The sequence below is a fragment of the Uranotaenia lowii genome, chromosome 3 (genome assembly GCF_029784155.1).
Source record: "Uranotaenia lowii strain MFRU-FL chromosome 3, ASM2978415v1, whole genome shotgun sequence".
In the NCBI taxonomy this organism is placed as follows: Eukaryota; Metazoa; Arthropoda; class Insecta; order Diptera; family Culicidae; genus Uranotaenia; species Uranotaenia lowii.
In genome coordinates, this window is record NC_073693.1 from 100,611,747 (window position 1) to 100,636,495 (window position 24,749).

At 40.5% G+C, this 24,749-nt stretch overlaps 3 protein-coding genes across 8 annotated transcripts; all 3 read right to left on the bottom strand.

The window, feature by feature from the left end:
• Positions 1-544: 544 nt before the first annotated feature.
• On the bottom strand, positions 545-2,250 carry LOC129755302 (vacuolar fusion protein CCZ1 homolog). Of its 2 annotated transcripts, none has more exons than XM_055751726.1 (3): positions 2,086-2,250; positions 1,919-2,016; positions 545-1,806 (listed from the first exon to the last, which is right to left on the bottom strand). In XM_055751726.1, the coding sequence occupies exons 1-3, from the start codon at positions 2,167-2,169 to the stop codon at positions 636-638; spliced, it is 1,353 nt and encodes a 450-aa protein (XP_055607701.1). In that variant the 5' UTR covers positions 2,170-2,250; the 3' UTR covers positions 545-635. The 2 variants fall into 2 exon arrangements, with proteins under 2 accessions (XP_055607701.1, XP_055607703.1); XM_055751728.1 differs by having other exon boundaries at positions 1,963-2,016; positions 2,086-2,168.
• A 2,158-nt stretch (positions 2,251-4,408) lies between these two features.
• On the bottom strand, positions 4,409-20,644 carry LOC129756017 (spectrin alpha chain). 4 transcript variants are annotated; one of them, XM_055752765.1, is made up of 9 exons: positions 20,504-20,644; positions 14,467-14,571; positions 10,318-14,355; positions 9,978-10,019; positions 6,883-8,806; positions 6,217-6,820; positions 6,081-6,110; positions 5,201-5,801; positions 4,409-5,135 (listed from the first exon to the last, which is right to left on the bottom strand). In XM_055752765.1, exons 3-9 carry the CDS (start codon positions 14,302-14,304, stop codon positions 5,007-5,009), a joined length of 7,317 nt encoding a protein of 2,438 aa, XP_055608740.1. In that variant the 5' UTR covers positions 14,305-14,355; positions 14,467-14,571; positions 20,504-20,644; the 3' UTR covers positions 4,409-5,006. The 4 variants fall into 4 exon arrangements, with proteins under 4 accessions (XP_055608740.1, XP_055608742.1, XP_055608741.1 ...); XM_055752767.1 differs by lacking the exon at positions 9,978-10,019; XM_055752766.1 differs by lacking the exon at positions 6,081-6,110.
• LOC129756021 (protein sarah) lies at positions 14,762-20,645 on the bottom strand. 2 transcript variants are annotated; one of them, XM_055752772.1, is made up of 2 exons: positions 20,504-20,645; positions 14,762-17,416 (listed from the first exon to the last, which is right to left on the bottom strand). In XM_055752772.1, the coding sequence occupies exon 2, from the start codon at positions 17,407-17,409 to the stop codon at positions 16,642-16,644; it is 768 nt and encodes a 255-aa protein (XP_055608747.1). In that variant the 5' UTR covers positions 17,410-17,416; positions 20,504-20,645; the 3' UTR covers positions 14,762-16,641. The 2 variants fall into 2 exon arrangements, with proteins under 2 accessions (XP_055608747.1, XP_055608748.1); XM_055752773.1 differs by having other exon boundaries at positions 14,762-17,413; positions 20,504-20,644.
• Between the last annotated feature and the right edge of the window lie 4,104 nt (positions 20,646-24,749).

Genomic DNA, 24,749 nt, shown 5'->3' on the forward strand with positions numbered 1-24,749 from the left:
TTTTTTTGACACTGGCCAGCAAGGTAAGCAGCCTCAATTTGCTAGAGGCTAGCCGCCTCGTGCTTGAGAAATTGGGACTGAGCGAAATCGCAATTGAGCAGGCATGTACCGGGTCAGCCAAAGCACTGCGTAAAAAAGCCGTTGAACGAGCTTGTAGACGAGACGAGAGAGCCTGGACAATCTACCTAGCCGAAGAGGGAGAAGAAGCCGCCGCCAATGGAGATATCCGATCGCTTTATGACATTTCTCGCCACTTTAGTGGTGCAAGGACTAATTCTAGGATGCCGCGAAAAGACCGAGCAGGTCAGTTAGTGACCGATCGAACAGTTCAGCTCAAATGATGGATTGAGGACTTACATTGGTTGGTTTCCTGTTAAGCGCGCAGGCCCAGGCGGCCTTCATAACATGGAAACGAAAGATTAAATATAGATATAGTGTGAAAAAAGATCTTAATTTCTAGCGCCACGCTCCTCCAAAATGTTAATAACAGCTTGGAAATGCATAAGGAACCTTTCTTTCCAATAAAGCCAGCACCTTGCTCAACTCATTATTCCTCTGACAGTGGTTTGTATATTATGTGAATAAAACAAAACATCATACAGCAAAGTCAACGAAAACAAATAAATAAACTTACCTTAAAAGAAAACAGATTTCATGTTTTGATCCAAAATCCGTTTCGTCTCTTCGCTTACGTCTATCAGGGTGGAACTTTTGTTCAGCACAATGAACACGTGCCTCGAATTGCTGCTTCTCTTAACAATCCAGAAATCATCGTGAGTCTTGAGAATGGTTTCCATCGGTGCTTCGCTTTTATCGCCTAGCTGCTGCTGGCTACCGTCGTCCAGTAGATCCACTATTAAATTCATTACATCTGTTGGAATGTTACCACTGGAACCGGAATTGTTCTTGCGTTTTTGAACGCCGAGACGAACGGTTCCCCGAAAATGGTGGTTTAGCTCATTAAAATACAGAAATTTGGGATTGGATGAGCTATCGTCTTTGGAGTTCATTGTTGTTTCTGATGATGGTTGCTGAGCCAGATGCTGAGTTATATCTGAAGAAATACTGGTTAGCTGCGGGTTGACCACTGCGTTTAGTTCGTGGTACAAGGCTGGTTCGTTTTCCACTTCTTCCAGAAGCAAGCACAACGTAATGTTGTGAACTTTCTTGCACACCATAAAACTGTATACCTTATGGAGGCCCTTTTCTTCTATATACAACTTACGGGAATGTTCATGATCGTTGGATTCTGGTCGAATCATGGGACTGTTCAGATATTCATAAATGGTGTAAAGGTTCTTGGGACTGACTCCGCTCCATATTACGTGATCGTCATAAAGAAATATACAATGCTTTATAGGTTCGAATGTTGCTTCAATCATGTTGATGAAGTTTTGAACTCTCAGAAATAGCAGCTGGTTTAAAGGGAGATATTGCACACTACCCAGCGCATCCAATATATCACAGTCCCTAAGCTTCAAGTTATTGATGTATTTCCCGTAAAACTGCTCTAGAATGCCAATCAAGTTGGCGACTGCATCCAAATCGTCCCCCGGCTTCAGATTACTTTCGAATGTTCCATGAAAAAGTCGGAACATTTGGTAGGACTGTTTCAGCACGGCCTGATAAATGGTATCGTGAATTTCATCGCCATGATATTCATTGTAATCTCCGCTGTCCCGCGTTTTCCGTTCGAAGGGAACGCTCAAAATCATTATCATCCAATAGCCCGGTTCTGGTTGATGATACAGCTGGCATGTTTTCTGGGTATGCATCGCATGGACGCTATCATCACCGGTAAAAGTGCTAGAGTTTCAAGACAAAGAAGCTATTAATAACTGAAAAGCATTCATAAATAACACATAGAACATCTAAATCAATGTTCAATAACAAAAAAAAAATTAGAACCCAAACTTACTTGCTAAACTTTACAATAGCTTCACAAAGGCCAACATCTTTTACCTTTGAGTCGATATCCGTTTCCTGTGGATGGTAGAAAAGTATTTTCTTTTCCTCCTGCAACAGAAAAAAGTGATAAAAAAAATTTCGTTTTGAAAATTTTTGAGTAAAAAGAATTCAAATTACCTCGCCTTCCTTTGGACCAAATTGTGAATTGTAGATAAAGAAACTGCGAAGCGAAAGCCCAGCTTTCATTACAGGTGTCGACATTTTAGTTTTTAAGTGATTTCACGATTGAATAAGGGATTTTCAACAGGAAACATAAGTGAACGGACTACGCACTTTTATCGCTTTCCTGCAATCAAAATGTAAATAAAAATCAGCTGTTTTAAGAAAACACCAGAGGCGTTACGAAAGCACAATTTGACAGCTGGGCCACACTGAGAAAGTTTTTATCAAAAATTCACTGGAAATGATAACGGAAGTCAAGGAATATTTAAAGAAGGTAGTGTCGAGGCAGCTCTGCTTTAGTATTAGTACACACTGCGACGTCACAATCACGAAAAATCTGTTAATTTACTAGGAAATTTGCCTTTTTCATTGATAATTTGAAGAATTTGCTGGAAATGTTCCACTTTTAATACCTGTTATTCTAGAAGGATTCTTGCTCTTCAAGATTGGTACGAAAAAAGTTGGATTTTCGAGTAATTTTTGTATGAAATAGACCATCGAAGTTCGAAAAAATGGTGGATTTTCCCTACTCAAATTTGCAAAACTTAAAAATTAGTTCAAAGTCTTCCATGAAAACGATCAAGTCAGTGCAGTTTAAGATCCTTATTACAAAAAAGTTATCAAAAAACAAACTTTGATATAAAACCACAATTATTTATTCGCATTTTAGGAAATCGAGTTAACAATAATCAATTGATGTTAATTGTTCTACATAAGAATTGAATATGGTAAACTGATTGGATAAAAATCATGACAATCAGTTGAACATCTCAATAACTACCAGCTAGATCTTTTTAAAGTAGATTTTATCTTCGTTTTTGAACGTTTTTAGCTTCAAGATGACATTGCGTTCATTATTAAATTGAGAAAAAAAACATAATACAATCTTCAAAGGACCAGAAAATTTCATAACATAGTGAAATAGAGGTCTTACAACCCAAAAAAAAGTGAAATTGGAATTCATTTTCGTTCTAAAACATGTTTTTCTTTGAAATTTCTGCCAATCGCATATAAATTTTCGATATATTCGTTTTTGTGACGTCACAAAAAAATCCAATAAGGCTCTCGACACTACCTTATTTAAATATTCCTTGAACGGAAGTAACATTTAGGAAATCAGAAGTGCCAGGTGCCCTGATTTTTCAGAATTTGTCCTAATTTTCGTGACTTTCCTGATTTTTTAAATAATTTGTTAAATAACTATGGTCCTGCGCGCTTTTATCCTGATATTTTAAAAACGCTCTTTAAATTGTCCTGATTTAAAACAAAAATATCCAAATTATAATTGAATTTAAATTTTAATGATAAGAATATCGAACAAATCTGAAAAAAAAATCCATTAATCGATGATAATCATTGGTTCCAAAAATTATTTGAATGGTGGTTTCCAGATAAACTGCAGACCAGACAAGGTTCTTCTTTCCACCCTCAGTTGCATAAATTAAGGCGTTCACAGTACCCGTGTTTCGCCTTTATTTATGCAATTTAAGCAGAAAAAGTGGTGCCCTGTCGGGGAGCCAAAAATAACAGTTAACATCCTTAAGCCCCGAAATTAATCAAATTTAATATTAATCTGATTTAATAATTTTTTACTCCTACTTAACATTGTGTGGTTAGACACTTTAAACGCAATGCGTGTGCTTTTTGTTATTCTTAGCATTTCTACAAAATTACTTTATAATCAAAAACAAGAGAGAAATGATCAAAATCAATCTGTTTTCCTCTTTGGCTTCTGTTGAAAATTCATGTCGTTCTTTTGAGCAACTTCGTGAAAACACCAATTCAGAAATGATTACATATTGCCATTTGAGCTTTGAACCACCATTGAATTGCATTGGTTAAGCCGAGCCGAGTGGATTTCAGACCTCGAAAATAAATTTGATGATCCGATAGGAATTCCAATGAACTCATCCAACTTTTTAACTTGCATAACTGCAGGCGATATTCTTGTTCAGATCAATTGAGCTTAAGGGCACTCAAGTATCTTATCTTCAAAACGCCTATACGCTTATGCAATAGAATAGCCATTTCAGATTCACATTTTATTCTAAAATGGAAAATAAATTCAATTATTTAATTTAAAAATTTAAATTGAAGAAGCAGAGGTTTTGAATGCCTTTATTTCAGTATTTTCTCAAATTACCATACTCCAACAGACAAAAATTAATGGATATACAAAAGAAAATCTTGATCCGCTAATCTCTCCATACAATTATTTGTCGAGTTTAACATCAACAATAGATTCAACGTTTCGAAGTTCAATTTAAGAGAAAAAATATTTCAAAGGTAAGCAATAAGGATTTATTTTTCTGAATAAATATAGCAAATGCGTATTTCAATAGGTAATGGTTATATATCTTCTCTTCTAGTACTAACATTCAGTTGCGAACAGTTCCGTAAAGGTGCTTCTTAAAGCATTCTTGTGATTTCGAGCTGGAAGCTGGAATAATTGATAGTCTCTCAAAATATGTGCTTTTGTAAATATAAATTTTTGATTAGCAAAAATTGAATTTTATATTTAAATGGTTTCTCGATCGATTCGTTTGAACGTTTCCAATCGTTTTCAAACACTCTATGTCAGTTTCTCGCAAAAACAAAACTGAAAGAATTTTTGAAAATCACATTAAAAGCATAAAATTCTAAGTCGTCCAGGAACAGCTTTGAAATTATGAATTTCACGTGTTTCTGTGCTCGACATCAAAGGCTGTAAATGTGAAAATACTTGTTTTCTATCGTTTTTAAATGAAGCCAACAGTTTCATGTTTGATGCTCAAGCAATCCTATACGAACATATGTTCACTTTGTTTATTTTTCTGGTTAAATATTTAGATGAATAGTAAAACACACATCGGTATAAATATGCAGGAAAATGTCGCTTAGTTTTGGAACAGGGTTCGCGTAAACTCGACGTAGTCCAGAGCCCCCGTGATGGGATGACCGGTCTTCGTGTCGTTGAAAGGTTTCATCCTTTGGACGCAATAATCCGCCATGTCCTTGGTGAGGTTCTGAAATGAAAAAAAAAATTGTAAATTAAAGTATAAAGCACAAAACGATAAAAATATCAACTTACAGAGTAAAGTTCATCCTTGGTGACGTAGGGGCGATCGGATGCAGTGATGGCGCGGAAAGCATTTTCGATTTCCTCGTAGCTTTGAACGTTCTCCGTTTCCTTGGAAATCATGAAGGCAATATATTCCTGAAGAGAAACTTGGCCGTCCCGGTTCGGATCGACAACGTTCAGAATCTCCTCGAACTCCGGATCGGGTTGACCTTCTTCGACCATTGGTAAATCGTAACCCAAAGCACGGAGACATGATTTGAACTCCTGGTGGTTCAGCTTGCCGCTCTTGTCCTTGTCGAAGTGCTTGAACATCATCGAGAATTCCTTGAGGGAATCTTCGGAGACGCCCGATTGGTTGCGAGCCTGGATCTGTTGTTTCAAGTTGTGCTGCATACGCATGGCAAGTTGATCCAGCTGATCCCACTGCTGGGCCAGACCGACGGTAGAATGCTCTGTGTAACGATTATCCAGAATGAGATGTTCCTCCAGAGTAGCACCGAGCTCTTCGATCTTCTTTAGATCGCCACGACGAGCACGGATTTCGTTAGCTTTGTGACATAGAGCTTCAAACTGCTCTTCCAAGGAACCGGAACCTTCCATAAGGGATGTTCTGAAAACAGAGTTCGTAAATATAAGTATTTTTGTTTTGGCTTTAATGTTAAACATCTGCATTGGTTGGCAAAACGTGTTAATGCTGAGCTTGAATTAGTATCTGTAAAAACCCTTGAACAACTTGTTTATGAAGCCCGATCACGAAAAGTTAAAAAGCTTTGGAGCGATGTTTCAAATTATTAGCTTCCATTTGCATAAAATACATCATAAAATTCGCCTGTACATTTTTAATGCGCTCAAGAACCTCGTGTTAATCCAATCACAAACCCGGTATTACCCATATCTATCCCAGCCCAGAATGTTGTATCTAACGATCATGTGTGGAAGGTGTCGTGAAAGTGTAGAAATATAAAATAGGTAAAATCATTTGCTGATGATATAAAATTTAGTGGAAAACAAAACATTGAACCAACCTTGTTTCGGTCAACCATTGATGGAACAAATTGGCGTGTTTGGCAAATTCCTTGCGCAGTTTGTCGTTCTCTTCCTGACGATGAACTTCCTTTGCCAGTTCAGCATCACGTTCTTCAATGATCTTCTGCAAGTTGCGCCAAGTATCTTCGAGTGCCTCCATAGTGAACCAGGTGTACGGATTGGGTCCCACATTGAAGCTCTTGATCTTGCGATCCAAATCAGCCAGGGCCTGGAAGTCATACTGGGCCGATGACAGAGAATTCTGGAACTGGGCATGGGCCGCACGAAGAGCGGTGATTTCTTCGATCGAATTGCATCGCACAGGATCAGTTAAATCTTCCTCGGCATTTTCGAACCATGAGTTGAAAGCGGATGCCTTCTTAGCAAACGTAAGATAAAGGTCCTCGATCTGACGGAACTGCTCCTGCATAGCCAGCAGACGGTATTTGCGTGCCTCGGAATCAGCACGCAACTTCTGCCAACGGGTCAGCACATCTTCGTGGCGCTTCAGGATAGCAGCGGACTGGGCATGATTGGCGTTAATCAACTGATCCTTCAGTGCAGTGATGTTGTGAATACCTTCTTGCTCAAACGCTGAGAGACCTGTTAAAAAAATAATTAAATTAAGCATTTATATTGATAAATATGAAATTCAGTTAACTCACCAGCATCGAATGTCTCCTGCTTGGTCAACAAAGTTTGAACTGTAGACAAGTCACGTCCAAATTCTTCCGACTTAACGTGATTCTCCTTATCAGCAATCCAGCTCTCCACAACATCAGCTTTCCACATAAACTGGAGATAGGCAAAGTTGTCCAGCAGAGCGTTCTTACGACGAGTGGCCAAAGACTGCAGGTTCTCCAATTTCTTCTCCAACTGAGCACAACGTTGTGAAATGCTCTCGGCGTGATGATTATTGTTCGTAACAAGAGTTTGTCCGTTGTCACGAATATCGGCACATCGCTCACGGTGAGCAGCAAAGTCGGTCTCGAAAGCATCGTGTTTTTTCAGCAAACCTTGGACGGCGGCCATCGAGTCTCCGTAGTCTTCAACGGACAGAAGCTGTTGCTTTTCGGTGATCCAGGCTTCCTCTTCTTCCACCTTGGCCAAAAATTGTTGATATATGAGCGACTCGTCCAATTTCTGACCTCGAGTGGCAGCTAAGCCCTTTAGTTCCGCCCAAGCTTGGTTCAAAGCTTTCAAGCGTTGCTCAATCTCTGGTACTCCCAGGTTAGAAACATCCATCAACTTCTCACCAGCTTCTTGAACAGCTTGAATGGCCGGTTCGTGAGAAGCAAGTTCCGCTTCCAAACGCTTGTGTTTCTTCTTCAGATTCTGCACACCGGTCAGATCGCGACCATAGTCGTCCGATCCGACCAACAATTTCTTTTCTTTGATCCAGGATTCTTCGTCGGCAATGTCACGGAAGAATTGATGCAAAGTATTAGCTTCATTCAAACGAGCTTGACGATGAGCAGCCAAGTTACAAATACGTTCATAACGCTCGTTGATCGATTGACGCTTCTCCTGAATTCCGGCACTATCGAATTGTCCACTTTCGACCAAAGAGTCAGCCTGAGCATTCATATCCTTGATGCGATCTTCATGGGCATTAATATCAGCCTCAACCAGCTGATGTTTTTTCATCAAGTTTTGAACCGAGGCCAAATCCTTGCCGGCATCTTCCGAAGTTAACAAACTCTCTACTTCACCCAACCAGAAGTCCAAGTCCTTAACAGCAGCAATGTAAGTACGCTGCTTGTTTGCTTCCTTCAACTTCAAAGATTTTTCAGTTGTCTTCTGAGTCAGGTATTCCCATTGATCAGCAATTTGTGTCAGACGCTTCTGAACGGCGTCCTCTGATCCACTACACTGATTCTTGTCAATCAGATTGCTACCCATAGCCAACACACTTTGAATACGATCAGCATTGGCTGCCAATTCAGCTTCGAAAGCTTGATGTTTCTGGTGCTTCGATTGAATGTTTGCTGGATCTTTGTAGCTTTCTTCCGTAGCCAGTTGAAGCTTTTCGGCAATCCAGTTCTCAATTTCATCAGCATCACGTGAGAACTGTTGCAGGGTCTGTTCGTCACCCAAACGCGATCGCTTCTCGATCAAGTCCTCCTTCAGATGACGCCAGCGATCCAACACCTCCGAACGCTTGTCATCGATTAGTTTTCCGGCATAGTGCTCTTGGGCAATCAGCTGATCAGCCAGCACCTGCAATGCAGCGATTTTCTCCTCATGCCCGTTGATAGCCTTGTCGAAATCTTCATGTTTCTTAATCAGCGCCTCGACATTGTCACCCTTGGAGTCAACTTCCTCGGCATTCAAGAAAGACTCACGAGCGCTCATCCAGTTCTCGGCTTGCTCACAATCACGCAGATATAGCTGAAGGTCCAAATTCTGATCCAACTGCAGGCGTCGATCGGTCCAAGCACGTTCCAACTCTTCCCGGGCCTTGGCAAGGTTCTCGATCTTCTCCTGAATCTCAGGAGCGGCATAATGATTGGCTTGCAGCAATTCGGTTCCGAACTGCTCGAAAGCAGCGAAAGTTCCGGCACGGGCATCGATTTCCGTGCGGTGTTCCTAATAACGAGATAAATGTTGGTAAGAATGCCAGAAAAAGTTTAATTATGTTGCTCAGGACCCCAAGCTAGAAAAGCTACTGTTTTAGGTGACAGTTTTCCGCCAGCTGTTCAAGCTTTAAGTCCTCCCATTACAAATTCAGACAAAGATTAGAGCGCAACATGAGCTTTAAATGAAAGATCAGCATGACAAGTCATGGAATGAAACAACGTGGAATAAGACAGCAACACCACACACATAAAACATTGAAGCGATGTAAGCGACGAATTAAACAATATTAGAAAAGCGGATCGATTTACTTTAAAAATATTTTCAAAAAAATCGTTATCCGAACAGAATGTTTGCGGAATGAATTTAAATCTCTAAATTATTAATTTTTAGTCGTAAGGAAAATATCAAAAATTAAAGCTTTTTTTACGAATGCTTTTTAATAATAGATCATGAACTACTTTTGGTAGCATGTTCAGATAGATGGACAGGGGAACGAAACATAAAAAGTTGAATATATTTTCAATTGCTTCATAGCGAAAATATACCAAAATGATAAAAAAAATGATGACACTGAGGCCAACACAATGAAATTGAAAATGAATCCTGCTCTCGGTTACAACTGCAGAATATGTGTGTTAAATGCAACGAAGAAGCACCAAACGAAAATGTACTGATTGATAATAATGACGTGTTCATATGTGAGTGTTAACATTTAAAACAAAATGTTATTTTATGTGTATTGGTTTAATCTATAATACTAAAAATACAAAGAACGAGTAAAGTGTTGCTTCATCCTCACCGATTAGAAACGACGAAAAAGGCTTAATGGAAAGATAAACAGAAACGCTCAAAAGATTGCCAATTCTATTGTAACAGCGCTGATGAACAAAACTATAATTTTTTTTGGAACAAACTTAATCAATTTAGCAACACAAAAATATTGCAGTAAGGCGCCAATCGATGGTTGCTAATACAAAGAGATCAGAAAAGTGTAACTTAATCGACTCACAAAACGAAGAACAAAAATTATTACACGGATTAGAAAACAAACGGTTTTGATTCTTTTTTTTTTGTTCGAGTTAATAACAACTAAGAGTAGTAACAATGTAATGATAAGAGATTATTTTTGGTTAAGAGCCGATTGAAGCTCTATATTTTACTTTACTCGATCATTATGTACCTGCGGGATACCGTAACGAAAATCAATTTCAGCACGATGGTTCTGAGGGAAATTAAAATTGATTTAGAATTTAGAATTGGTGATTCGAATTGGGTGGTTGTGGTATGAATTCCTAGTGTACAGAAAACATTATTTAAAATATTTAGATAAAAAACTATTTCTTATTTATACTTGAGTGATTCATATCGGGATGATTATTGGAAAATATTCTGATATGGGAACACTGACAAAAAATACTAAACGACATCACAAATGGGACATTGAAAATTCAAAGTTGAGAAGTAACTTTTCTAGATTAACTATAAGAAGAAAAATCAAGGAACTCAATATGAAAACTCACCTGATGTCTTTCAATCAAAGCTTCAGCACCGGTGACATCATTGGCCAATTCCTCGGAAGTAACCAAACCCATCATGGAACTGATCCAAGCCATCAGATCGCGGTAGTCGCTGAGGAAGCGTTGCAAATCGTACGAGTCAAGTAGTTTCTCCTTTCGCTGTTGAGCCTTGGCTACCACCTGTTGCCATTCTTCGTTGATCTCCTTCTGCTTGGCATAAGTTTGATCAGCTGTGTCGGCATGAGATTGCATCAAACGATTAGCAGCTTCATCCAGCTGACGGATTTTATCCCGCAAAGCAGCCAAATCCCGTTCCAAGCCTTCGTGTTTACGTTGCAATGTTTGAACGCCTCGCAGATCCTTGCCCAAATCATCGTTGGTCAAAGCATTATCTTTTTCGGCGATCCAATCCTTCGTTTCATCAACATCGCGATGGAATCGTTGAACTTCATGGGCAGAACCCAATTGGCTTGCCCGTTCCTGGGTGATAGTTTGAAGAGTGGCCCATTCCTCGTTCAAAGTTTGGATTTGAGTTTTGATCTTCAAAGCTGCTTCCGTTTGTCCAAGGGATGTTAACTGAACAGCAATTTCGTTCAATTTAGCCAAACGCACTTCGTTAGCCTTCAGATCATCATTGAAGTCATCGAATTTCTTCTGCATGACTTCGACTTCTTCTAGATCCTCACCGACATCCTTGATTTGAGCGTGGCTCTCTTTATCCTTAATCCAGGTGGACAAATCAGCAGCCTCTCGAACCAGCACGTACGCTTTGACAGTCTCATTCAGCTTATTTTGGCGTTCCCGAGCCAAAGCCAACAGATTATCATACTGACTGTTGATTTGCGATTGACGTTTGGAAATCGAATGACCATCGACCAGATTTTGCTGACTGGCACTTAGACCCGGATCAATCTTCTTAATGTAGGCAGCTGGAACAAAGCCTTGACGATCATTCACTTCAACCTTCCACCAATCTTTGTTGTTGGAATTTAAGAGCGTTAGAACGTCGCCCTTCTTCATGGACACTTCACGAGGGGACTTCTCGGTATAATCATACAAAGCCATTACGCATTCCTTTCCAGTGATATCAACGACCGGAGTTTCCTGTTGGCGACAGTTTTTAGCTTGTTCCTGCAGTGCTTGAATTGTGTTGCCAAAAGCTTCCAAATCCGACACGAGTGCTTCATGTTTTTTCAACAAGGCTTCCGATGAATCTTCATCCTTGCCGTAGTCTTGATTGGACACGATCGGTTCCTTCTCGCGCATCCAGGATTCAGCTTCATTGGCATCAGCGAAGTATTGGTGAGCTTGCAAAGAGTCTTCCAAATCCTGTTTGCGTTGGTTAGCCTTTTCCTTTAGTGAACTCCACTGTTCAATGACATTGTCCAAACGCAGCCTGATTTCTTCGGTGGCAAACGGTTGCTCCGTAAGCATTTGTTCTCCATTGGCAATAACACCCGATACACGATTCTCGTGATTGTTGATTTCGGCTAAAACGGCTTGATGTTTTTTGATCAGATTTTGAACACCAATCAAGTCGCGACCGCGATTGGTCGATGCAGCAACAGGTTCCTTCTCTCGGATCCATGCAGCTTCGTCCTCCAAATCACGGAACAACTGCTGTACTTGCAACGAGTCCAAAAGACGTTGCTTGCGTTCTGTCATTGGAGTAGCCAAAGCGCCATAACGCTTGGACAAAGCGGATTCCTTGTTGCGAATGTTGTCAGCATCGAAGTGACCACTTTCGACAAACTTGTTAGCGGCAACCTTGATGCCCTCGATACGGTCCTGATGAGCCATTACGTCCGCTTCCAACAGAGCATGTTTCTTCTGCAAGTTTTGCACACTCGTCAAATCCTTGCCATAGTCTTCAGACATCAGCTGACCTTCAACTTCGCTCAACCACAGTTCGATATCTTCGACGGTACGATTGAATTGTTGCTGTTGAGAAGCTTCCTGCAACTTGCAACCCTTTTTATCCGAAGCTTGAACAAGCGATTCCCAGAGCGTAACAATTTCCTGCATACGAGAGTTGATTTGATCCGCAGCGTAATGTCCCTTTTCGATCAGGTTCTGACCGTTGGTGGTGATGTCTTCGATACGACTTTTGTTGGCCGTCAGTTCGTGTTCAAAGTTGGTGTGCTTTTGAACTTTGCCATTCAAATTTGTTGGATCAAGATAACTGTCATCAGTGGCAAATTTCAGTTTCTCACTGATCCAACCTTTGGTTTCGTCGCAATCGCGTTCGAATTGTTGCAGTGCATTAGAATCTTCCAGCAATTGTCGACGAACGGAAGATTTCTCCAACAAAGCAGAGCGACGAGCCAGCAGCATCGAACGACGTTGGGCAACATCATCAGCGGCGTAGTGTTGACCATCAATTAGCTTAGTAGCGAACACATCCAAAGCTTTGATCTTCTCTTCCTGAGCTGCAAGACTCTTTTCGAAATCTTCGTGCTTCTTGATCAAAGCTTCGACGGAATCCAACGAATCTCCCAGATCATCATTGGCTAAGAAAGCTTCTTGTTTTGCCATCCAAGTATCGGCTTGCTCGGTATCACGATAAAACAGCTGAAGGTCCATGCACTGCTCGTACAGAATACGACGATCCTCCCACAAGGACAACAGCGAACTCTTGTCACTTTCCAGGGCAGCAAGTTTCTCCTGAACTTCCGCAGCAGCATAATGTTCACGTTCCAATAATTGACGACCAGCTTCAGTAGTAACTTTGAAGCTATCTCCGCGAGCATCAATTTCTCCCTTGTGTTCCTGATGACGTTCGAGTAAAGCTTCGGCACCAGCAACATCCTTTGCCAATTCATCAGCCGAAATAATGGCCTTCATTCCATTGATCCATGAAACAAGATCGCGGAAATCAGCCAAGAATCGGTGCAAGAAGTAAGATTCATCCAACTTTTGCTTGCGTTCTTTAGCTTTGGCAGTCAGCGATTGCCAGTATGCTGCAATTTCTGCCTGCTTCTCGCGAATCTGATCGCTATGATCGGCATGGATACTGCACAAACGTCCAGCTTCCGCTCCGAGCGTTGCAACCTTATCCTCCAATGCAGCCAAATCTCTCTCGACACCTTCGTGTTTACGCTGCAGAGCCTGAACGCTGGCTAAATCTCGTCCATAATCATCCGAAGACAAAACAACGTCCTTCTCCGCAATCCAAGCGACGGTCTCGTCAGCATCACGATTGAAGCGTTGAATCTCATGCGCTCCAAACAATTTCTCTTCGCGTAAAATGGCCAACTGCTTCAGTCGCTGCCAAGCTTCGTTCAACTCTTCCTTCTTACGGGTAATCGTTTCCCGTTCCGGATGACCGTTGGAAAGCAACTTATCGGCCAGCTCATTCACCTCAGTAACGCGATATTCTTGCGATGCCATATCCTTTTGGAACTCATCGAACTTACGTTGTAGGACCTCGACATGTTCCAAATCTTGACCAAATTCATCAGCAGTCACGAAAGCTTCCTTGTCCTTGATCCAGAACATTACTTCCTCGCAGTGGCGCAAGAATTGTACCAAGACAAGGGCTTGCTGCAACTTCATGCCCTTTTCGGCTAATCTCGAAAGCAACAGCTCCCACAGACGATGCAGCTCATCGAGACGACGCTGGATGGTATCCGAGGCAAAGTGCTGTTGGTTGATCATCTCCTGGCCAGTGTTGTCCAACACCACGATCGCATTGCTATGGGCCGAAACTTCGGCCTCGAAAGCTTGATGTTTCTGAATTTTGGCCTGCAGATTGGTAGGATCGCGATAGCTCTCCTCGGAAGCGGCCTGCAACTTCTCGTGGATCCAGCTCTCCAGCTCATCGGAATCGCGCTTGAAGTACTGGAAACGACGGGAGTCCTCCAGCTTCTCGCGCTTGTGGCGCGTTTCCACCTTGAACTCATTGTACCGATTCAGCACCTGTTCACGACGCTCCTGGATATCCTCGGCCGATTCCAGTATCTTTACCTCCTTGGGGGTAAATTGTTCCATCGTAGTTTTTCTTTCTCCCTTGAGGGACTCGAATAGATTTCAATTTATAGCCTGCGAAAAAAAAGAAGTTGTTGAGTGTCCTACCTTCAGTACAATAGTGAAAAACGCGTTAGCAGAAAAATGATGATCTCATACTTTGAGCATCCAGTGTTCATATCTCACCTTTTCGTTATCAGTAATTTTTATCAGTAACAGCTTCGTCTTTTCTTAGTCGTTCGTGTGCGTGTGGTTTCTTCACGTCTTTATTTATCCAACAGATATTTAAACCTGCAAATTGGTTATGGTGATAAATTTATTTTAATTCAGTTGAAAAACAAAATCATTGAAGTAAAAGAAGCAAACCAAATGCCGAGCTTTTTCTGCTAATGCCACCGCAAAGAGTTCCTTAGAATACAAGTGTTTCATATGAATGCGTGTGTCATCATAATATGTATAAACCTCTGAAAACACCGCTAACTAAATCTATATCAAACTTTATTGACAAGTACATTTTATTCAACCATTCAATAATCTAATGACTTATTTTTTTTCCGTTTCATCAGTTCTTCCATTTTATGTTGCTCGCGTTGATATTTGTTACTTTTTTGAATCTCTAAAAATATGCATCTTCCTTTGTAACGTGCTATTTGCTCTCAAACGCGATCGTTTCTGCTGATAATCATAAGGAATTCACATCAATACATACTCGTATGGTCTTGTAGTTAGGGAATTTGGATCTGTTTTGTTTACTTTTTGTTTCTTTTCGCTGCCCACAATGCATTACACGACCTTTATTCCGCTTTGCTATTAACTCAATATTATAAATAGGTATTGATGAATATGTAATTCCGTAATATATAAACCATATGGACTTCACCTTACTATTGGTGGAATTATTTTAGATATTCCAACAATTGGTTAACCCTTTAAAGAAACGTAATGATTTTGCAGTTGTATTGTAATAATTGAAGTATGAAGCATAGGATCCAATGGACTCATACGGTACGAATGGGTTTAATTTCATAATGTTTTTGGAATAAGCCTACGTTTTTTAAAGCATTTTGTCAAAATCATTTCAATTTTTGTTACTATTTCATTATTGATCTACTCTACCGTTATTTCTTCTTTCTATAGAAACGCTATTTGTTTATCTCTACGATCCAAAGTCAATCTTAGCTCAAAAAACCGGCGAGATTCGTCTCTCAATCACAACTACCGAGTATGTGTATATCTCACTTCTGCTGTTTCTTGGTACTTCTCTACCTCACGCTTCTAGTATCGATCCTAACAGATGGAAATATATAGTAACTAGTAAGTGTCTTTGTGGGTACAGATATATTTTTTCGATCTTAACTTTCAAGAGTTTGTTATTTCAATTAGCTGGTTTTTGGGGTGAGTTTCATTGTTTCGCTGCTCTCTATCGAAGGTTATACGGACAAGCAGTTATGGTTGGAAATTCAGTTAATCGAGAGAATCCATTCAAATCTCAATTGTTTTGGAGCGGGGTCAGAAGAAAATGTTATATTTAAAGGAACTTTATTTTATTAAATTTTGGATGAACTAACGGATTAACAAACTTCACCAGATAGTGGAAAATAGCATAAATCAGCGCTCTACTTGATCAGTCGAGATTGTTTATCCATAAATTTAAAGGTTAATTGAATAAATTAAGTTAGATTATAAATTTGGTAACAAAAACTTAGCAGATTTATTAGCGATTACCGTTTTGATGCCAGGCATTGGAGCATGTTGCTAATGTGCCAACTTAACCAAAAAGTTATAAATATGTGGGATGAAAAAATCTTGGGAAAAAAGTTGGAAAGATGTGTGATCTGTACAATACTGATTATGGACATCAGTACTAGCCAATTGTCTGTACTAGATAAATCATTCGGTGAGTCAGAATTTCAAACTGATTCTCTCGCAACCAACTTTAATCCGAACTTGACAAATTTTCCACAACTGTTTATTTCATAGGACCTTTTGCAACATTGAACGGGTGATAGATTTAGTATCAGATGTTTCCATTTTCCATCAGTAATCAACAAAGGTTAATGGCAAATTCAGATCGTTGAAACGAACACTAAAACTATAACGAAACATAAATTTCATTTCTATTGAATATATATTTACAAATCGTTTCTATGTACAACTAGTTCGATCCATATGTATGTAAGTTAAAATCATGAATCTCGGGCACGATTGACCCCAAATCGCGCAATATACTTAGAACTGATTTATCATTATAACAAAACTTCTTTACTTAACGTTTCGTAAAATCACAATTTATCTAAACGCGCTGATATTGTTTGTATAGTACCGGTATAAGAAATAAAAAAAACGCAGCTCTTGTAAAGCTTAAGCAGAATCTTTCCTTTCTGGGCAGCGGGTTTGAACTATTTTGCCTTTCCGAAGGGCACCTCCACTTCCATCAGTATCGTCCTCTTCGAAGCTGCTGCCTCCGGAAGATTTATCCACCGAGTCTGCGGCACCCATATGTGCCGTATGCAGCAAAATACCGGGTTGATCTTCGGTGGGCGGGTGAATTTCGTGAATCTCTCCAGGAGTTAGGGTGGCCAGGGCTGCCAGCAAGTCATGATTGACCAAGGGTTCATTTTCTTCAATAGGTTCCCAACCAGCTGGGGGAGACGCTGGCGGCGATATTAGATACTGTTTGACGGGAGCAGGTGGCTTGAGATTCGGATTAGACACCGGGGTAACCGGTTGTGCCAAATAGCAATTGATGACGGACCGGCCGAAAGGATACTGATGGAGCTGAATGCGGGCATTTGCCGCCGCGATGGCAGTATCGTAATTAACACGCAATCGTCGAAAGCTTTTCAACCATTGGAAGGTTGCGTTCTCGGAGAACGTCTTGAAAAGTTCTTCCATTCTGGCCTTCAACTCATCGCTGGTGAACACCTCCGAGTGAATGTTGGTAACGATTATTGACGTGGGTAGGTCCTCTAGCAAATCTTCGTCAACCTGGTTCGATTCATTATCGGAGTCGTACGCCGATGGCAGAGCTGGGTGCTCATTCGGTAGCCCATCGGACGGATTGATAAATAGGTTCTCGTCGGGTGTACTCGGATCCAGATCTGATCCGGCCGTTGCTTGGTGGGCCATTTGGCTACTAGTATAGTAAGCGAATTCGCAGAATATTTTTTTAATATCGGCGTAGAGGCAAAAACAATTGAAAGAGAAAAAGAGAGAAAGTTTCGGTCAGGTTTACAGCTGGGGCTGAACGATCTGTTGCAACACTTTGGGTTTACAATGAAGTGTTACGACGATAACTGGGCGTGTTGTCAAGAGGAAGGAGAAGGCTCAGGAAACTCTACATTTATCGGAGAGAGGAATATTTTTTGCTTTTAAGTGAACTAAACTTTGTTTTTTCCTTTAAAGAAGAAGGAGATTTATGTTTAAAGTGTTAAAAAAAATGAATTATGCACGGCGTGTTCGTAAATTATTTTTTTCTATTGAAGTGATTTTTAATCGATGATTGCGTTCGTATATTATGAACAAACGTATGGAAAAGCATTGGAAAGTGATTTTACATCTGCCAAAAAAATCGATCGACTGATGCATCACCCAAAGAAATCAATTTACGAACACGCCGCTTGCATTATTGTTTTAATATTTTTTGGTACACAATAAATAAAATCCTTTTTTTATATTGTTATTTTCACAAATGTAAAACTTATATCAGCGATGTGCAAACCAATACTGGAAAATTCTTATTAATGTAAAAAGTATTTTCAAATATGTAACAATAATTTGAAGCGTTCCTATCATAATCCTTTAAAACAATTAAATTTTCGATTGAATGTGCTCCACCAGGAGCACGTGAATAACATCCAATTATCGTGAAGATAAAACAGTCGACTGCCAATCATCTAGGACGGTTTCAAGTGGAAGGACATAGAAAGGAATGGGGGTACAACAACACACGGGTACAGTTATGACGATGATGATGATGATGATCTGCTAACATATTCGATTTTCGATCACGGTTCGTCATTTTCAGTGCAGCAATTCTGCAGCACGGTCTCACGTTGCTACATCTATATATGAAAGTGTATCCGAGCAATTGTTGAATGAAAAAAAAAAACTAAATAAACAATCAAACGTTCAAACATCACATCGAAATCGCACGGAAGCCGATGATACCGACGCGTGTTCGAATGGTGACTAGCAGAAAGTGATACTTATTATATATCAGTAGGTAGTGGTTTTCTGATATCTGTACAGTTGAGTACGATAAAACGAGGAGCAATCTGTTTGCCCCGATTGACACTCCAGGAGGGAGTTGGAGACAACTTTTACAGCAACATTCAATTCGTTAGAAAAAAAAAGCTAGAGACCGCCTATTTGTTCGGAATCGTCTGCTTACGAAGAAAACGTCGACAGGCGTCCCCATAACAATTATGCAACACAACACTCGGTGTGGTGTTGATGTTTCGCTCGAATACCCTCTGGGAGTTGAACCACTGCCACAGACCGCAAAATTCGCCAAGCAGCAAACCTGGAAGGGAAATAGTTCTTCTTCTGCATCTATCGTCGTCATCATCATCGTCATCGCACACCCAGTGAATCCCACAACCTGCGGTAAACGATTGCAGGGAAAACAGAGCATTTCCTACCTACGAAGTCGGAATAAACTAGTGTCACATCATGATTGGGCTCCAGTGTTGGCCAGCATCCAACTATCGTATATAAATTTAAATTAACCGAAAAAATAACTTCTAACTGAGAATTATTTTGAACCGGAGCGCAACTAAAGGTCACATAAAGTTGACGTCATTTACCGAAAATCGTGTTGTTGCGGCCTTAGCCTTCATTCGAGAATATGGATGGATGAATTTATGTGGAAGCGAGCTGGTGTTAACGCGTCGAATGAGAGTTTAAAAAACGTATGCTATGAATTGGTTGGTTATCGCACTTGTGCTACCGCCTGTAGATGACATAATGCTCTATTCAATTCGACTGGACTGCTTATTTTGCGCTAGGCAAATTGTCTGGGGGGAAAAATTCGTTTCGTTCAGTTTTTTTTTTATATTTCAAAATTATATTATTTAAAAAAGTTGTTTCACCCTCTTCTGCATACGAGCCCGTTTTCCTCAATGTTTTTTTTTAAACATTTTTGAACTTAATTCAATATTTAAAAAATGACAAATTTATCTCATCTCTATAGAAACAATTAAAACATTGTTTTTTTGTTTTTTTTTTTGGCATAAATTGCATATTAGAGGTCAATGAACGAAATATAATATTTTGAAAAATACCTAATAGTACCTATAACATTTTTTTACGAAATAAACTCAGTATCTGGATATCTGGCAATTATGGTTCTTTCTGGGCATCTGGAAAGTTTCGTCTTTACTTTGAAATTTGTGTCCATGAAACATTCCATTTGGAGCTTCTAGTAGGAAAAAACTCCTTCCATCTTCCTATCAATCACAATATTCACAAGTGCATGAAACTAAACGGAATGCTTTCATGTTTCTGAATTTTCTCATGCATCAATACGATTCGCTTTCTGGCTCAGACATCATGCAGTAGTGCTTTGCCTATCTCTTTCTATCTTCCATTGGCTTTCCTGTCCGTCTGTTCCCTGTGTTGAATCACGCGAAGGAGCATCAAAAGGCAGTAATGATTTAAAAATAGTCACCGCTTACTTTAGTGATGACGTAATGGTTCTTGTATGTGGCTTCTCGAAAGCTCATTAATGGAACAAATTTTCAAAAAAATTACAGAAAATATCAAGTTTACAGGACGACTTGCCTTGGCATCTTGAACCCGTACATCACCGAGCAGTGAAAGTCTGCTTTCATATTCACCGATGGTGATATTATCGATTTTTCACACTGCGGCAACAAAATGGGGGAGTTAAATTTTCCACCCCAAAGGTCGAACCTAAAACCCCACTCGGCGTTTGCAGTAACAGCAGCAGAAAAAGCTCCGGAAAACGGTTCCTTTCGAAGGCGACGGTATCATCGGCAATGTTTCGCTACTTCCGGTCACATTCCAAAGCTGAATTGACCCCAATTTCGCTGGATCAATTTACACTTCCCAACCATCAAATTTTCTCAATGGCTGCTCTGGGTGTGTCTCAGCTTTAGGTGAAAATTTTCAATCTCGGACCGCCGCGACCGAAATTCGAATTTTTGCGCAACAAAACTAGCGAAACTCTAGCAAAATAACAGCAAACGGGTGTACTTACCGCTTTGAGCACGGTTTAGCACGGATTTTCTATGGGTTTCCGGGCGAATTTTCCAGCACAAAATTTCACTTTTTCAGCCTACTTTTACACGGGCCCACGTCACAAGAGGAGCTCACACGAAACGGACTTTTCACGTTAAAGGCCAGCGACGAACTGTAATGGCTGCCAGTTTTCTCGAGCAGTCGTGCAGTTTTGAAAGCTTTCGGGCGTATTTTCTTCTGTTTTGTTTTCTTTCTTCTTCGCGTTGAGGAAACGTCCAAAACGACTCACATCCCGTTTAATTACACGATCGCTGAAAATAAGTTAAAATTGAACAGAAGTAAGATTTCTGATAAAATTGCATTATCTAGATGAACGATATCGCTTCGGAAAAATTTTAAACTAAAACTGATAACAGTAACAGGATTCAAATGATCGGATAAAAAAGACAGTGAATATTATATCTTCTCAAAAAAGGTCACGACTTGTAAAAATTCTGTTCTATATTCAGTTCGGGCTGTATTGGGAATCTTGTGTTGGCCGAACGAAAAATTAAAATTTATCATGAAGTTAGCAACACGTGAAGCGCCAACATTGTTTCTGACCATTATCACAGAGAACCATTATTACAAATCAACTGAGAATCTATATACATATATGTATGTTTATTTTAACAAACAGGTTCTGTAATGACAGTTTCGGTAATGGATTGAATTTTCCAACGAGCTTATTGAATAGCCGAAATTCGTGGGTTTCCTAATCGAACTACAGGTTGAAATATTTCGATAGAATGCATTGAGCAAATTTTATTTTTATATTAATATAACCGAACGCTTCATTCGTCTCCCATCAGTCAGTGAACACGGTCGTGTTTTTGTGCAGCCTCGTGTGTGAAAAAAGTATCCTTTGTTCGGTTGATAGGAGACAGTTACCGCGTTCAATCCGGTGTTTTTTGCCGTATGGTGACACAGAAGACAATCAAATTCCTGCTAGCTACCGAAGCAGAAAAGTGCCCTCGCTAGCAAAGTAAAGGGCTTTCCCGAAACTTGGCCTTTCGAGTGCTGGAGGCCAGCAGTTTTTTTTCTGCCTGCAGTTGTTCCCCGTGAAAGTGAAGTGGCCCCTCTGGAAGTGTTTCCCCTACCAGGCGGGTGAAGGTCGTCGTCATTGTTTGACAAACGGCCTGATAATCTTCATCAGTCTGGTTGTCCCGCTCGTTGAGATTCGTGGCAGCCATCTTCAATCAACGAAGGAAGACCACGTGGTTGGAGCCATCGTTAGACACTGGACCATATATACGACTTGGAAATTGGCCGAATAGTCGTGAAGAACGAAAAAATCAAACAAGTTTGTAATTTCTTTTATTTTTTCACTGTTTCTACTCTATCTTTTTTTCCCTTTTTAATATTTTAACAATTAAGTGCTTCGCTCATATTTTTAAAAACGGAGACATTAGTGTCTCCGTTGAAAAAATATGAACGAAGGCGGGGGGTTAAACCCCTCAACTGATAATGATGAGAATATGACCTACGAGAATGAGGAGCATCTGGAGGATCCAGATGCTGCTGGTCCCTCAAATGCTCACATTTCTCAGACGGACAGTAATTCCTCATCATCAGTTGAGAGTAGAACAACCCGGCTCCGAAAATATGCGGAAGGTTCATCTTCTTCTGGATCTTGGGTGGTTTTTATCCGGCCCAAAAAGAACGGCAAGCCTCTCAATGTGGTACAGATCACCAAAGATCTGGCGAGGTGGACCTCTGTAACCAGTGTTACAAAGTTGCGTGCAAACAAGCTGCGCGTTGTTGTGGGTAACTCGAAAGCTGCTAACGAGATTGTAGCCAGCAATTTTCTGAATTTAGAGTATCACGTTTACATCCCGTCTCGAGACGTAGAGATTGAGGGCGTGATCACAGAAATGAGTCTGGACGCAAAATACGTTAAATCCAACGGCGTTGGTAAGTTCAAGAGCCTCGATTCGACTTCTGTCGAAATCGTGGATTGCCGTCAACTCAATACTGCCAACGTCGTAAATGGAGTTACAAAGTACTCGCCTTCAGCTTCATTTCGTGTGACCTTCGCGGGTACCGCCCTCCCTCACTACGTCTTGATTGACGGAGTTTTAAGGCTTCCTGTGCGACTCTTCGTGCCTCGACCCATGCATTGTCAAAATTGCATCAAATTGGGGCACACAGCGTCGCACTGTTGCAATAAGCCACGCTGTCCCCAATGCGGGGAGAATCATGGGGCTGGAGCATGCTCAGCAATAGAGCAGAAATGTGTCTATTGCGGGGGCTCACCCCATGAAATCTCTTCGTGCGAAGCATTCAAGAGTTGCTGGGATAAACAGAAGCGCTCTTTAAAAGAACGATCGAGACGTTCTTATGCCTCTATCTTAAAGAGCGCTTCTCCACTGGCCCAACCTCATTCGAGTAACATCTTTTCTGTGTTGCCAGTTGACAACGAAGAGGCGACTGACGAGGAGAACCCTTTTGTTTTCGTTGCGAACTCCCGGAAACGTGCTAAAACAACTCCCAAGACACCCAAAATACCCAAGAAAATCCCTACAATGAGCCCTCCAATCAGTGTCCCTAAAAAGCCGAATGCTGCAGAACAACAAAAACTAAATCCTCCTGGATTCCGCACGATATTTTCACCACAGAATAATCCAACTCCAGCAGGGACCTCAAAGGCCCCCATGAAAAATGCAGTTTTGTCAGAATCCACTTCCCAGCCGGGATTGTTTAAGTTGGCTGACATTCTAAATGGAATGTTTTCGTTTTTCAACGTTTCTGAATCCATCAGAAGCATTGTAACAACAATGCTTCCTGTATTAAAGACATTTTTGAAGCAATTGATGCAAACTTGGCCCCTCATTTCAGTGTTTATCTCTCTCGATGGCTAATTTACGCCGAGAGGTCGGAGATATCACTGTGTTACAGTGGAATTGTCGTAGTATTATCCCTAAACTGGATCCGTTCAAATTTCTTCTTCATGAAACTAGTTGCGATATTTTTGCCCTTTCTGAAACATGGCTTTCTTCTGAATCAAACATCTCCTTCCACGACTTTAACATCATCCGTCTGGATCGCAACGATTCTTATGGAGGGGTGCTTTTGGGGATCAATAAGCGCCACTCCTTTTATAGAATCCACCTCCCTTTATCAGGAGGAATTGAAGCTGTTGCATGTCATACAACTATAAGAGGTAAGGACTTATGCGTTGTCAGTTTGTACTGGCCTCATAGAGTTGCAGTGGATCGAAATCACCTAGAGGACCTGTGCTCAGTGCTTCCTGAGCCAAGGTTGATCCTGGGTGACTTCAATTCACATGGAACTGTCTGGGGAGAACAAACTGACGATTGTCGTTCTACTCTTATTTATGACATTTGTGACAGATTCAATTTAACAATTTTGAACACGGGTGAAAAAACACGAGTACCTAAACCTCCTGCAAGACCAAGTGCAATTGACCTCTCACTCTGCTCAAATTCACTATCATTGGATTGCCAGTGGAAGGTAATCCCTGATCCCAATGGTAGTGATCACTTGCCAATCAAAATTACAATCACCAATGGGGCCAGCACTTCAAATTCAACAAATATGGCATATGACCTTACAAGACACATCGACTGGAAAAAGTACTCGGACGAAATAACAGATGCCATTGATTCTATGAATGTTTTACCTCCTTTGGAAGAGTATCACTTCCTTTCACGTTTGATCCATGAAAGTGCACTTTGCGCCCAAACAAAACCCATCCCAGATTCAACTGTTCTTCGAAGGCCCCCAAATCCATGGTGGGATCAGCAGTGTTCCAAGCTTTATAAGGACAAATCAAAAGCATTCAAAGATTTTCGAAAACATGGAACCCTCGTCCTTTTTGAATCATACGTTTCCCTTGAAAATCAGTTCAAAAAATTGATCAAAGGGAAGAAAAAGGCGTATTGGAGAAATTTTGTGGGTGGTTTATCAAGGGAAACATCCTTGAGTACCTTATGGAAAGTTGCACGAAGCATGCGTAATCGATCATCTACAAATGAAAGTGAAGAATATACACATAGATGGATATCCAACTTCGCACGGAAAGTCTGTCCAGATTCTACACCTGTGCAAAAAATAATCCGGAACGTGCCTTCTGATAGGTGTGGTCTGGATTCCAGCTTTTCGATGGTCGAATTTTCACTTGCGCTCCTCTCTTGTAACAATTCAGCTCCGGGAATTGATCAAATCAAATTTAACTTGTTGAAAAACCTTCCGGACGCAGCAAA